The sequence below is a fragment of the Merops nubicus genome, unplaced genomic scaffold (genome assembly GCF_000691845.1).
Source record: "Merops nubicus isolate BGI_N331 unplaced genomic scaffold, ASM69184v1 Scaffold31002, whole genome shotgun sequence".
Taxonomy (NCBI): Eukaryota; Metazoa; Chordata; class Aves; order Coraciiformes; family Meropidae; genus Merops; species Merops nubicus.
Genome location: NW_008592074.1, coordinates 1 through 15,321, shown reverse-complemented (window position 1 = coordinate 15,321; position 15,321 = coordinate 1). Strand labels below are relative to the sequence as shown.

The 15,321-nt window shown below is 37.9% G+C and overlaps 1 protein-coding gene across 1 annotated transcript; it reads right to left on the bottom strand.

Moving 5' to 3' along the window:
- Positions 1-5,443: 5,443 nt before the first annotated feature.
- On the bottom strand, positions 5,444-10,929 carry LOC103767918 (ADP-ribosylation factor-like protein 13B). Its single transcript, XM_008935050.1, has 3 exons — positions 10,766-10,929; positions 9,028-9,098; positions 5,444-5,697 (listed from the first exon to the last, which is right to left on the bottom strand). The coding sequence occupies exons 1-3, from the start codon at positions 10,822-10,824 to the stop codon at positions 5,444-5,446; spliced, it is 384 nt and encodes a 127-aa protein (XP_008933298.1). The 5' UTR covers positions 10,825-10,929.
- Positions 10,930-15,321: the final 4,392 nt, after the last annotated feature.

Genomic DNA, 15,321 nt, shown 5'->3' with positions numbered 1-15,321 from the left:
CCCCTGGCCTGTCTATGGAAACATGCACTACACAGAAACACCACTCCACCTTCTTTTCCTGTTTTTATTTTTGGAAAAGACAAATGTACATAACAGATAGCCCTTTCCTTCTCTCCTGGACCCTTAAAAAGAAAGGCATTATGGTACTTATGTGATGGATTATTGTAGCCAGCATTGACAGACAAGAAAACTGAAATACAACAAACACCACCTGTTTACACAGCATGCACCATGCATTGCTGTTCACAGAGCACCCTTATCTGAGAAAGAATTACGTTCCTGGGCTAGTCCTTTGTTTACTCCAAAGAAACATAGCCATTGTGTGAAGACAGTCTTGTTAAACAAGAGTTATACTTTAAACCTAGAAAAAAAAATCAAGTTTCACTAATGCACAGGAAGACAGCTGCCTATCCATACACAAGTAAATAATTCAAGTAGTTTTCAGATGTATATTGGTTAGAAAATGGCAAAACAGAAACATCCATAGCAGCCTGCAGAACTTAAAAGACAGAAATACAGAAATACTTGTGGAAAACTTTTTCTTAATACAAGGTGCTATTAACTGAAAGTAAATAGTATTAACGGCAACTTAACATTGGCATCATAAGAATTTTATATTGAGCATTCAAAATGACTAACAGCAGAACTTTTGAAGTCATCATTAGCATAGCTTTCCAGTATTTTTTCTAATTATATAGTTATGCAGGAGAGCAAACAAACTAAAGCACACCTGCTAGTGTTCTAATAAGAAATGTAAAATATTAATAGCTATAATCCCTTATTACCAAAATAACAGGCAGAAAGTAGCTTCCTACTAAAAAAAATAAAAATAAAAATAAAAATATGCACAGCAATCTCTCTAGTACAGAAATACCATCCATGGCACGTGGATGTGTATTTCCTCCTGCATGTATTTCATGTCAAAGTAAAAAAAAAAACAACCAAGCAAACAAACAAAAAAACACTAAAAAAGAAAACACAACAAACAAAACAGCCAACAAAAAACCCTAACAAACAAACACAAAAATAACCCAAAAGAAAACCAGCATTTGCCTAAATTGTATGAAGTCTAAGTGCTCCTTTCCAATAAAAGCAAGTATATAAATAATTCTAAAAAAATAAAATTTAAATGCATACCTATATAAGTCTTGAGGAAGCTGATAGATTCATTGACCCATGAACATAAGAACTGGAAGAACCCTTCCCTTCTACAAAATGATTTCCCCATCTGTAACAGGCTGATTAATTACTTACACATTAGCGAGGCTTACATGAGCAAAGCAAACATAAATTTAGTAACATTAATCAGTTTTTTAAAATGTCATATATGAGTTTAACATCTTCAAGTAATTTGTACTAACAATTAGTAACAGCCAATACAATCATCACTTTAGGAAAACTGCCTTAAAATGACCCTGGTTTTGCCCCTGGCAGAAAGCAGAGCTGCATACCCGGATCCAACCGATTGGGGTGGAAGAAAAGAGGTGAAGAGTGGGCCGGGGACTCCAGCTCTGCTTTGCTCTGTCTGCATCTCAAACTCTCTAGTAATGGATCCTGTTCTTTATTGTGAACTGAGACCCACCTACCCAGGATAATTCACAGCAGTATCTTCCTAGAACGACTCACAGTATAAAATTGATTACAAACAAAAAAGACATGCAGTGCTGTAAATTGACATTATTTTCCAGAGCTTTTCAGAAAGGATCGTTGCATGTGTTGGCAGATGGAAAACAAATTAGGAAAAACATTCTATGGCAATATTCTGTTATTTAAAGAAATAATAGAAATAGTGTATTTACTGGGAAAAGCCTGTATTTAAAAGAACCTGGATTTTCAACTTTAAGAAAAGTTATTTTTTCCAGAATACAGCACATACACTTTTCAAGGACCTACTATTCTACTGGAATGATTTTAAAGTATTTGTTGTGAATGTATTTTTCCACATACTTCATGAAAGAAATGAGGGCCTTATTTGCATACCTCCCTATACATTAAGATTAAAAGACTTTCACTGCACACATCGCTGTCCTAGTCAGACAACCCAAAATTGTTCTCCCTCCCTTCTTCCAAGTACACATATTAACTGATTAAGTGAAATTTCTAGTAAGCATTAATTTACCTAACAGGGAATGCAATTTCAAGTTTTTATTTTATATATGCTAAGGTAGTCCACAGTTTAAAGGTAGATTAGGTAGAGAATTCTGACATATCACAATTCTTGTCCAGAGGCAAATTCCTGCCTCCTTACCATTTCTATCACTCCAGTATCATTCCTTTCAAAGTTTTATTAACTAAGAAGATAAATATTACAGAGCACAGCCACAAATACTATATTGATAACTTGGTAACTGCAACGTTCCTTTACAAATCTATGAATCCTTCTAATGGGCAATGGTTTATTTCAAAGGTCTATCTTAGCTACTAGTAGTGAAGATTTTATTTTTCACTGATCCAACTGGCAAAATGAGCTTTATCCAGATAAACGAAAGCCAAAAAATGCAAAAAAAATGTAATACTATCTTCTTGTTTATTGTATACTAGATGTATGCACACACACACAGAAATACAACAAAAAACACTCGAACAAAAAAACATAACCAGCAGCTTATTTCAAAGAGAAGCAGATGCTAGGAGTACACAATGATACACCTCATACTGCATATACAGCAACTTCTGCTTCTGCCCTCAGAATCCAGAATGGATTTGCATCCAATCTTATAGCATGCTTATATATATATATATATATATCCCATCATAGATGACATATAGCACAACTTAGGGTAAATAACATCAGTCTAAGATTCAGTGCTGACTGTTGAAGTCTGGGTACATTTGTTCAATCCATTTTTAAAAGGAAACAGGAACATCCAGTATAAACATTTCAATTGTTTCACTCTGATCAAGTCACCAACAGCTCTTTCATCATTCTTCAGTATACACACAATTTGAAGCTACAGCTCATTTCTTTTCATCCCTTCAGGTTTTAGGTTCTTTTATTAGTTAAGATGATAATTAGTAATTAGTAAGACATTAATGAATAAGCACTCTCTTTTTAAACATACATATAACATAGTAGAGAAATCTGTGTACCTACAGACAGCACCTGTTTTTCTGCTTCTCCTTGTTTATTTCAGGTGCTGGACGAAAGGAGCAGTCCAGACCAGAGACACACTTGTGGACTGTGGAAATAACAGAGAAGTCTCTCTTCTGCCATGAAATTGTAACTGTATTTTATAAAAAGAGGTATAGATTGTGCTCTGCACTGCAAAGCCATGGCAGAGAAGGGAATTACTTAAATTTGAACTTTCCTGAAGTCATTGTATTATTTTCAGTAAATACTGGCCTTCTCACATACATGCAGACTAAAATGCACTAATCAGAAATCTAGGAAGATATTAGGGAACTTATTGCTATGTGGATACCAAGTATCTCATTAATAAAACCAAAACAACAGAAGCTGGATATCTTTAGAAGAAGGAAGTATTAAAAAGGCCAGCTTTTGCCACGAATTTGGAAATCTGCTGTTTCCTTTATTCTGCTCATGATACATTTTCAGTTTCCAGAGAGTCTTAAGGGAAAAACCTCTTATTTGGCAAGGATGAGTGATGGGGACTTTCATCTCCAACCACAAGCATCTTCAAGGAAGGGAAGGTGCATGAGATCAGTTTAATTTAATTGGGTAAGCACGCCATTTCCATGCCACAAACACTACTGCTTACTGACCAACCCTTACTACTTCACAGCCTAGAGGCTTCACAATATAAGAAAAGGTCAAAAACTGGGACAAATTCTAGGTTTTATGTGATTTGAGCATGCCAAGAGTAGCACAGGTATGCCATGAACACAGATACTGAACAGAAAACAAAGACAATACAGGAAGGATCTCATAATTCAAGATGCAGCTTAATAAAGAGAACATAAAACAAAGAACCTACTCGACTCCTCCGCAGAACCAGGACACTACAAGTGCAAATTCTGTTCAAAGGCTTGAGGCTCAATCAATCAGAAGGCAATATCAACAAACTCAGGCACCATTAGACTCAGTTAACACATCCTGCCTTCTGATTAGCCTTTGACATGGATCAAAAAGCAGGATCAGCTCCCAGAAAGAGAGTGGGCTCTCTGCAGGTACAGCCAGCCACCTAAATTAACTCTATTATGTGATTAGAGCATTGAGTTTTCTATGAAAAAAAAAAATCTAAAGTAGTATTTACTTATAAACACTACATGGTTGTCAACTGTTACAATTGCATTTTTAGAATAATTTGAGTTAAAATATCTGCATTAAGTTGGTCTTATTGCCTTCCCATTATGAAGTAATAACATCCAGATAGTAACAGAATTCAAAATTTAAATTTTTAAAAAATATTTAAAATTTATAAAATCTGTTTTCCACATAGACACTATTATCTTGCTGAACTACACTCTATCTGATCAAAACAATTAGCCAATTTCACCGTCAAACCACCAGAGGATCAGTACTTCTTCAAAGTAAGAGGCCTTTCCTCTTAGCTTTACAGATTCTTTAGGGTATCAAAGAAATGTTGTGTAATTACTGCCTTATGGAGCTCTTATTCCCACCAAACATAAAGATGCTGTCCTGAAAAACTATTTTAAACTTCCAAAGCTTATTTTGTAACATCAAAAGGGTATTTGTCCTCAAAGACCTCTTGTGTGGCTGAATTTAATAAAATATGTTATTTCCAAAGTTTTACTAAACCTAGTTTTTAAGTAGAGAAGTTCATGAACCTATCTGTTTGTGAAAGAATGCCTCTTGATCTTTTGAAACTCTTTTTTAAATTAAAGCACATACACTGAAACAAAAGCATGTGCCAAGTACTATTAAAGTAAGCCTTCTTTAATGAGATTTTTGCTGATCATGTATCAGCAGCACCACCATGTGTTAAATGAACAAGACTTTTATTGATGAGAGATTACCAGTGTCTGCAGAATATAATCAAGCATTCACCATTTAAGTAATTGTTTAAATAATTCCTAAACATATTTTTACACAATGTTACTACACCAAACTTGCAAAGCCTTTAACCCATCATAACCTTTTGGGTTTAGAATTTTCAATAACTACCAAAACCCCACCTTCTTGTTTTTCCACTGCTAATGAAAGAGAAGAAAAAGAAATATCCCTGAGAAGGACTAAATTTCTGATGTCAGATGCAGTGAATTGATTCAGTATATCACTGTGCACAACAGGAAGGGAATGGAAGGCCAGGCTTTGTTCACTAGTACGATATCAAGATAGGCATAAATAAATACTTAAGAAGTACTGTAAAATTAATTGCAATATTGCTTAGTGATAAAGTTACAGTAGTACTAGTGTACTTTATACTTACCTTTATACTATATAAAAATACTTCTTTAGCGGGTGTATTGAAGGATCAAAAATTGCAGAATTTCAGATTATTAGCAGAACATTTATTAATACTTACACTAACACAGGTTTTCCTGAGATCTTAGGGCTGTTTAAAACATCTGTCATGGCTTGCTTTGTTTCTTCCATTCTTTCAATGTCACTGGAATCCACAACAAATATTACACCGTAGGACTCAGCGTAGTAATTTCTCCAGATATTTCGAATTCTTTTTCCACCTCCTAAATCAAAGATGGTGACTTCAAACCGTCCCTGTTTTAGGTTAATCTTGGAAAACCCAACTGTTGGAGCCACATCTTCAGGAGACTCTGTCAGAGTTCAAAGCAGAAAGCCTTCAGTAAAAAGTGTCCTTAGTTATTTAAAGAGGGTTTTAGGTTGTGATTTGTGCAGCAAAATTAATATTTTTAATTATATGAAGCACACCCTCCCTGTTAAGTGACACCATATTGCTAACCATGTATATTTTACAGTAAGATTTTTACCTCTCCTCAGGTAATTTCAAATTAACACACTAATCTCTCAGCCAGTTCCTTTACATTAATTTAAATGAGAGCACCAAGGAAAAAAAAAAAAAAAAAAAGGCAATTTTTAATACTTAAAACCACAGTTAAATTGCAGTGGCATTCAGCATACTGCAGTTTTTACTTTCTCCCCTCACCACCAATGGTCCCATCTGAACAGTTATTCAATACTTGTATTAATCCAAGTTTGAGAAGGAAGACAAACAAAACAGTTAATGCACTATGACCTGGAAGCCTCATGCTCTGCTGAATTTACTTTTTATCCCTCATGGTTGCCAAAACAGCTTCAAAAGTTTAAACCCAAGACTGAGAGGAAGTGACTGAGACCATTTTCTTCTGAGATATAAACTACTTGATTCCCTTTACTCAAGATCAGGTTTTGGCCCTCATTTGTTTATTTTTATTTTCTGGTGGTGGTTTTTGTTTGTTTGCTTGTTTGTTTTTGTTATTGTTGTTGGTTTTTTTGTTCATATTTGGTTTTTTTTAGTTTGCCATGTAATATGCTAGAAAACTATAACTTTGTATTTTATACTTTTGCTTGCTGTCTCCCTTTCCAGAGGGCAGAGAAGTTGTATTTGCCTCACACCATTAATCTGCCTTTGTAGAGGTGAATTAACTAGATCTCTGCAACTGTTTTATGTAGCTTGACAGCATAAGGCAGGAGAAATAGGTGTAAAATTCAGCTTGCTGAGAGGAAGAAATGAAGGCATGGTCAAAAGCACTGAGGTCTGAAGAGCAGTGCAGAAGCTAATCCATCATCAGCCTTTTGCTACCACATTCCTTTTTCAAGAGAATCCTTCACACACAGCAGAAATAGGATACAGAACAGACCCTTTGGCCAGAACAGTGTAAGCCAAGACTCCAGCACAAGAAGAGTCCAGGACCCCCACTTGTGAAAACCTACAGCTTCAAAACTCAACTGACTTTATTTTGAAGAACGTTTTGCACTGTGAGCTGTATGTGCTCCTACAAGAGAGAATAATGTGAGCATGAGGGTTGGTTAAGGGTGAAACTTATTGATGGTGCTGAACATGAGGGGATATTATTAAAATACCTGCTCCTATTGTATAGTGAAGTGTGAAAAAAACAGTCTTCAATGTGAAAACAAGGTCTGACATACAAGCTGCAGAAACATTTTGGCAAATATGACTTGCCTAAGTTTAAGAGTCCTAAAAACTGAAATATGTTTTGTTTCTGCTATAATCCAGCAGCCATAACTGAAGTCTCCTCTACAGGCTGCATGACTTTTTTTTGGCTGGTCCACAGCCAAAAATACTGGTTGTATCAATCCTGAACTAACTTAAGGTTCTAATCTCTAAAAACCCTGTTAAGGGGAGGAAAAAAAAAAAAAATTGCTTTCTAAGGCAAGCACTATTCGAGTCCTGGAAAACAGTCACAGAAGTTAGAACTCTTTTTCTGGAGTTTCTCTTTAGAAATACCCATCTTTATCCCATTTTTTTTTTCCCTAGCAAAAAATGATCTTTTTTTACTGGGAAATAACTGTCACATTTAGCTGATAAAGGTGTTAAAAGTTGATTTTAAAACATAATGGCAGGCTAAATAACAAACCACTCATGTTTTCAAGGCAAAGATTCAGGCATTTAAATGAGAGAATATTCATAACTTTATTCACACTTCAGCAAATCTCTGAACTTACATAACACGAGTAAACAGAAAACTGAGGTGGAGTCTCCAAGTCTGCCAAAAGACTACTAAGTACATGCTTGTTTTTACACAAGCTGAAAGTTATTTAGAAAGACAAAGCCAGAAGTGGGGGGGAGCACACAGAATTTTCATTTTCATAGCACAATTTTTATCTCAAATTATTTCCTGCTCGTATGTGTCACTGGATGGTGCAAAGTACCCTCAAAAATCAAGAGGTCTCTTACTGAAGTAAGTGCCTAGAAAATTGCTACTGCTTTTCTGATGATAAATAATGTCAAAAATGTATCATTAGAACCATCCTCTATGTTATAGACATACACATGCAACTTCCTTCTTTTGAACTTTTTCCTCATTATACATACTTACAACACTGATTTTGATATAAAGTTTACTGACGTACGCCCACTACTGGATGGTCACCCGAAAGCAATTTCAGCACATGTACACAAGCGGGAAAAAAACACCAAAAACAGGTCCATTGATTTACCTAATGTATACTAAGTGTGAAATATATCATTAATCAGAATATTTTGTACCATTGCATTAATTCAAAATAACTATCAATTAGAATTTTGTCTATAGCCTTCATAGTTTCTGTAGTATGCTTTTGCTCATTTAAAAGTAGCTGGTGGAGACACAGAGCTGACTTGTAGTTACAAAGTTCCTTCAGTGTTTTATCATACTACTGAAAAAGACCTTACTCCAGTCAAAAAATACATCATGCTGCCCATGAAATTCAAACAAGAACCCAAAACAGATTTTGTTGCAATTTAGCATTTTGCACAGTTAACAATATAGTGATCAACCTAAGGCACATAAGCACCAAGGTACTTGGAATGTTCGTTCTTAGTGTTTTCAAGATAATTAAACACCTCTGTGGACTAATTTTTTTTCTATCTCAGTGAACTAGGGGCTCTGATGCCGATGGTGCAATGGTGCAATGTCTTCAGAAGCAGCTCTGCCCCTCCTATCTGCCTTGCCTCCACACCATACTGCGATCTTTGAAAAAGAAGCAGCAGAACAGCAGCAACCCTGTTGAAATACCACTGACTTGGGCTACATTAGCTGAACAAGATGCTAAGTGCAGTGGCCAATGAGCAAATGCAGAGAACTTGCTCTGCTACCTCTGAACATAAGGCATGTGACTGGGAGCACCTACTTCTTAAATCACCCTAGCATGACTTGCCAGACTTCAAAAATCAGGATTTTTGTTTCAAAGGTAAGACCCCTTAATTTTCCTCTCATCTGCAGGTATTTAGCAAATGGGCCCTGTGACATGCTTTGGCAACACTTGACATGATTTTTGGTGGAACGATCACCAACATTTTACTTTAAGAGTATGGAAGGAGGAGATAAATTAAGAAATGAAGCAATACTTTTAGATTAAAATAATGAAAAATTAGAAGTTATACACTCTCTTTCAATTAGATGATAAACAATACAATTGCTTACCTCCCTGAATGCCTCGGACAGTAGCAGTTTTACCGGCATTATCAAGACCCACCATTATCAGTGTCACCTTCCTCCATAAGGAAAAAAAAAAAAAAAAAAAGAAAAGATATTGCAAACCTTTTTTTTCCCTCTAGCTAGACATCACTTATTTTTTAATACATGCATAGAAAATTTGCTGTGAAGTAGTAGAAAGAATAGGTATCAAAATACCAAGAAGCAAGTATTGTTAAAATTGTGTACCTGGTGTTCAATATGTCAAACCATCTGATTAGACAGAACAGGGTATGAAAAGAGAAGTCTAATATTATGCTGTAAGATTCACACGAGATAATGATTTTGCTTTCAACTTGTATTTGCCTGTTGAAACTTTTTTTTAATATGCTACTGTAGATTTTATTCTTTTGTGTGTGTGTGTGGTCATGGTCTCTTTAACCATTTCTGTAGTTTCATTTCCATTCCCCTGTATTTTACTGTCTCTCTGCCTCAAATTTTTGCCTATAATAGAAATTTCTGTCTCAACCAGTGCATCTGAACAGTATACAGCACTTGTGTAGACATCATCAGATCCTGTAAATAAGCTGCACTGGTACTCATCGTGCCTTCGTTTCAAGCAGGAGCAAACAAGACTGCAAGTGTGCAAATCAGTGGTGAGTGTGTACAGTACATTAATAAACTGGTATACAGGTTAGAATTTATACCAGGATAGGATTTTAAGCATAACAATAGGAAAAACATATATATGTGTATACCTCAATTGTTCCTCCTATTTATGAAGACTCAGAGGAGTCTACAGAATTTGCTCTATTTTATGCTGCTTGAAATGAAGAGCTACTAAAAACATTGCTATTTCCAGACTTAAAACAATAACATCACACATGAAGTATAATATATTGAAGTTCTTTCAGAAGAGCCAAAAACCTCATAGAAAAGAACCTAAAAATGAACAGTAGGACTACAGTAAATTATACAATAACCTAAAATCAGCATAACCATGAGCATTTATAAACTCAAAATTGTCTATAACACATTGGTGGTGTCAGAATGCTGTTCAATCAGAGTTCTTTGAAGAGCAGCACCTTCTGTAAAACTTAAACTATGTAGCACTGAAGGAAAGAGCCAATCCTCCTACAAGAATGTGAAGTATAAATAAGCGTAGCATACCTTTTATTTCCTTTCCCTATAGAGTGTAAATAGTTTGAAACAAACTATGCACTATCTGTGAATCTCTGCTAACTGGAAAACGATGCAGGATGGCAAAGCAACAGTAACAAATGAAAAGAATAGAATTCCATAAGTGAGAATGGATCACCAGGCTGCTCACAAAACAGAGTATTAAGATATTCAGGTAATAGTAAGAAAACAAGTATTACACAGGAAATGCAGAAACTAAATCTGCATTTAGACAAAAAAAAAAAAAAAAAAGCTTTGCATAAACATTCTAGCATCACCCCATAATGCTCAGCCCAAGTAAACAGTATGCAAAGGACAGTATTTTGAACTTTATACTTTCCTGAAGTCAGAAACAAAGTACCTCAATTAGAAATTATTAATAATTATTATTTTTAAGTTCAGAAGAGGTATTAATTCTCTCTTGGAGAGAAACAATGATGGGTTCAGTCTTGGAATTGAAAATACCGCACAATGTTATATAGCAAGTTCAGTAAAACAGAGGTGAAAGGACAAGAAATATAGATCGGGAGGGTCAGCACAGAAATGTAAAATATTTCCATATGTTTACCTGACAGGTTCCTGCCACCGTTTTAACCAACTGCAGCAATTGGCCATTAGAGTGAACATCCCTCTTCACTAGCCATCCAGAGACACAGAAGTTACAGAAACAATGTGGACAGGCCAGAACAACTCTGGGTGAGAGACTGCGGAGGATCTTATGTTGTCTTGTCACTGCTAGCAAGAAAACAAAACAGCATAGTTAGCTCCTACATATAAGCAAGGCAAGCCATTTCCCTAGAACAGCCTTGTCTATTCAGTGTGTCATATTCAGTCAGCCCCATGACAGACTCATTATTTCTTACACTTTTGCATCCTTTCACACTTTATCTGCCTCCATTTTACATTATCTGGGCAGCAACAATGGAGTACTTGTACAAAATAATAACAAGAGACCACATAAGGAAGCCTGGAAATAAGAACAGTAAGACATGTCAAGCTATGGCATTTCAGTGCTTGCCTTGCTAACACACACCAGACCTCTGCTGATTGACAGAAAATAAGGACCAGTTTCAAGCATGAGTAAGCCTTGTAAGAACATAACAGGATAAGACATTAAAAGCAAACAAAAAATGTCCTACCTCTTAAGTATATCCATTTAACTGTCAATTTCTTTTACACAAAAAGATCCCACAGGGAAACTGAATTGACTAGTGAGTACCTTGACTTGGTGTCTAGTAATTGTTACTACATTAAATGGAAGTACTCGGTACTTCCACTGTTCTGCAATAGCACTTTCTACTCTTCAAGCAGGAGAAAGTAACAGAATATTCTGCTTTCTGAGGTTGCACAGTGAAAGAAACAATGGAGAATAACTGTGACCACATACATGTTTATTTCTGTGTATGCACACTTGCCCATGGGACAGTAAAGATTCCACAAACTACATGGTCAAGTGCACAAAGATGCCAAAGCTTTAAAACTCCCTCAGTTATTCAGCTACAATAATCCTATTATGAACAACAGTAATTATCCAGCTGAAGGCCTTTCACCAGCAAGCTTTGGGCAATTTTTCTCCATGAGTTCAAACCCACAGCCTCCCCTGTAGGAAGATGTACCAGGTCTTACTGTTATTTTCTTCACAGCAGCCTGTATGGTGCTGTGCTTTGTATTTTTGGCTAAACCACTGCTGATAACACATGAACATTTCGGCTGTTACCGGACAGTGCTTGCACAGCATCGAGGCTTTCTCTCCTTCCCACTCTGCCCTGTCCCCCTCTCCTCACAAAGGCCAGAAGGCTGGGAAAGAACACAGCCAGGACAGCCCACCCAACTGACAGGAGGGATATTCCATGCCATATGATGCCCTAGTAGCTGTTAAGCGTGCTTAGGTTCTGCTTTTCAGCAAGTGGCTGAACATCTGCCCACTGATGGGAAGCAGTGATTAATTCCTCTTTTCATTCTGTCTGAGCACGCAGCTTATGCTTTCCTCATTAATCCACAATCATCTCTGCCCATCTTCTCTATCTTCTAACCACCTTCTCATGTTCCTCTTATGTTCTCCCTATCCCATGGGAGAGGGAAGTGAGCAAGCCCTCGGGTATGTGTTTAGCTGTCGGGCAGGGTCAACCCACCACAGTCTTCCTCTTTGCCAGCATGGGGCTAAAGATAGTGAAAGCTTTGATCTGAGTACATTACAGTTGTTAATTGGCAGGCTCCTGTGCTGGTCACTGAGCTTGCTTACTTTACTGCAAATTAGAGTCCAATGCTTGCTAGTAGCTGGAAAAAGCTGTTCAGGTTCTCTCTTGAAAAAAGGCATTTGTGGGATGGTGTTTGCTCAAGTGCACTTGGTGGGTAATGTGGCAGGATGGGGAAATTCAGGGTACTTCAAGGAGGTTTAAACTTGGGGGAAAATAACCCATGATTTGAGTTGCATCTTACAGGAATCACTTGAATCAAAGGAGGATGAGCCTCATGAGGAACCAGGAGAACATGGCAGTCACTCAACCCAAGTGAGCTTTGGCACCCAACAGTCCCACATGCCACATCCCCTGCCTCCAGTGACCAGCTCTAGAGATGGAGCCCAAGACACCAACCGTTCTTATTAGGGGAAGAGCTCAGGCAGGGCTATGGAATAGGGGAATAACATCCGTGCATATGTCATGGGACAGGGGATGGTGGTTAACAGAGTCACCCTGCAGAGATCATCACAACCTCTGCAGAAGGAATGGGCACTATCACCTTGGCTCATAGGCTTATGTCACCTTAGCTCTCATTTTGATCAGCAGCTTAAGATAAAAAGACAAATGGATTCACATCACAGCAGCTGAGACGTAGACAGATACTTTCTTTGAATTACCACAGCAAGTCTCCTAAAGCTCCTTTCTCAACATTCCTTTTTTTTTTTTTCTTCTAACAAGGAAATTCCTTTCCTATTTTAATTTATAATTAACCTCAAAATAAGGTAATTTCAAATTACGCAGAAAACTTACAGCTTCCCAAAACTGTCATCTTCCCAATAAAGAACAATAAAAGAGGGGTGGGGTGGGTGGTGGAATAGAGGAACTATCCCTAACAAACTATGAGGGTTTAGACTATTTATTCAGGCTGGAACTGAGAACTCCTCCTGATCTTATGAAGCTTGAGTATTCAAGGATGCCTTTGTGCGGATCTGCAATCACTTAATGTCAGAAACAGGTCAAATTTCTTCCTGGGCAGAGACAACAGATACTCTTCAAATATTTATATTCCATTAAGAGTACCTGAGAACAGTGTCTCCCCAGGAGACTTCAGTGTATGAAGAACAGAGAAGTTCCTAAAAAGGGAAGCAGGATGATTACAACTATTGCAAATATGAAAATTGAACTCTGAAGAATCCAAAAAATCTCAAAAACCCCCACATGCAGTGAAGCATGGAGCCTCAACCCACAAGCAAGTACCAACAAAGATAACTTTGAGAATGCAGTTACACAAATTTTCAGCTAGTTCTGCTGAAAACCAAAATGTAAGAGCTCAACGAACAATGCACTGCCAAAACTGTAACATTTTCAGTGCTGAGCACCATCACAACTCCCACCCCATATTATAGATTATCTAGCTTTGCAAAATTGTCACAAAAGTGCTCCAAAGCACAGATGTGGCCCATAGCATTCAAATGGGATTCATGAGACAAGGAAAACTCCTTGAAGAGCGATGAGCAGAGGACAACTGTGTCTTAGGAGATGGAATCTTGTTTAAACATGAAATCCTGGAAGGGGGATGGGTGAGAGGTGGCAAATAACATTAAAAATTTCTGAGATATGCCACTACAGGAGAAACGGGCATTCAACACTACTGAGAAAATTATGGTAGGGAGGCAAACCACATTGTATTACACTCTTTTGGAGAGACTTGATCTCTGAAACATCTATGGAACATACTATCTGTATATTTACATGTTGCATTAACAACATTTAGAAGTTGTTCCAGATATTATACCTGTCAGCTTGAACTCTTTCTGCTCGTTGAGATGAAGCAAAACCAGCACGCCCAAGAGCTCAGAAATATGTAAAACCGTATAGATAAGGCAGTATACCATTTAGGTAGCAGGTCAGCACAAGTGTCAAGGACTAAGAATGCCAAAGATCTCATATTTAGGTAAAAGAATCAAAGAAGTGGAATACAGAGACTAGAAAAACATGAGTGATAATTGCATTAACTCTTAACGCCCTAGATTAAGATCAGGAGCTACTCAGCAGCCTCTATGTTACGTGATCCAAAGTACTGGGTATAAGCAAGTCCAGCATACAAACTCATCTGATAAGTTTATCCCCTTCCTATCAAAGTTACAAAACAAGCACCTATTACACATCTGTCAGAGTTCACATTAAACGTTCTGCCTTTGGTAGGGGCTTTTATAGTAGAGATTTTTTTCAGCCATAGTAAGCTTTCACTTTCTTAAAAACATCATTAATGTTAGTTAACTAATGAGAAATTTAATGTTTTGAAAGACTGAAGCACACAAGTATTTACAAGACACAGCTCTAAGATCATCAGACCTTCTGTAAAGAAAAGTTACTACAAAACGAGCAGTTCAAGTGAGTTTCCACACTCTCCAGTCACATTCCCACACCTGTTTCAAAAAGAGACACACGCCTAACACGCAGATTTTGGTTCAGGCGTGTTTCCTTTCCCCGCCTCTCACGGCGGGAGTAAGATTTTTTGGTTTATAAAATCAACGTTTGGAAGAAAAAAACTACTCTCTGCGGCTGAAAGACTTAGAGGCAGGCTGCTAAGCACCCACAGCCCGCGACTGCCATCGCGGGCACGCACCGACGCGGTCTGTCGGGCAGCGCAGCTGGAGGAAACTTGACCTCAACTTCGGTGCCCGGGAGCCGGGCAAGACCCTCCGCCCGAGCCCAGCGGGGCGACCCCTGCACCCGGGAACCGTTCCATCCCGGCGGGAGCGCTTTTACTGCGGGCACTCCTCGGTCCCCGGCACCCGAAGAAGGCTCCTGCGGTACGGACGAGCTGCCGGCCTCTCCCCGCGCCCGCGGCACCACCGGCAGGCCTTCGCACACGGCTCTCTCGCAAAATCGGGCCTGGGCCGGGCCGGGGTCGCGCCTTACAACCGGCCGCCTCCCACCA

Excerpts from the sequence above, each read along its gene's own strand:
- LOC103767918 (XM_008935050.1), bottom strand. The coding sequence starts at position 10,824 with ATGTTCACTCTAATGGCCAATTGCTGCAGTTGGTTAAAACGGTGGCAG. Across the intron at positions 9,099-10,765 it reads CGGTGGCAGGAACCTGTCAG|GAAGGTGACACTGATAATGG; the intron begins GTAAACATATGG and ends TTCCTTATGGAG. Across the intron at positions 5,698-9,027 it reads TGTCCGAGGCATTCAGGGAG|AGTCTCCTGAAGATGTGGCT; the intron begins GTAAGCAATTGT and ends GAACTCTGACAG.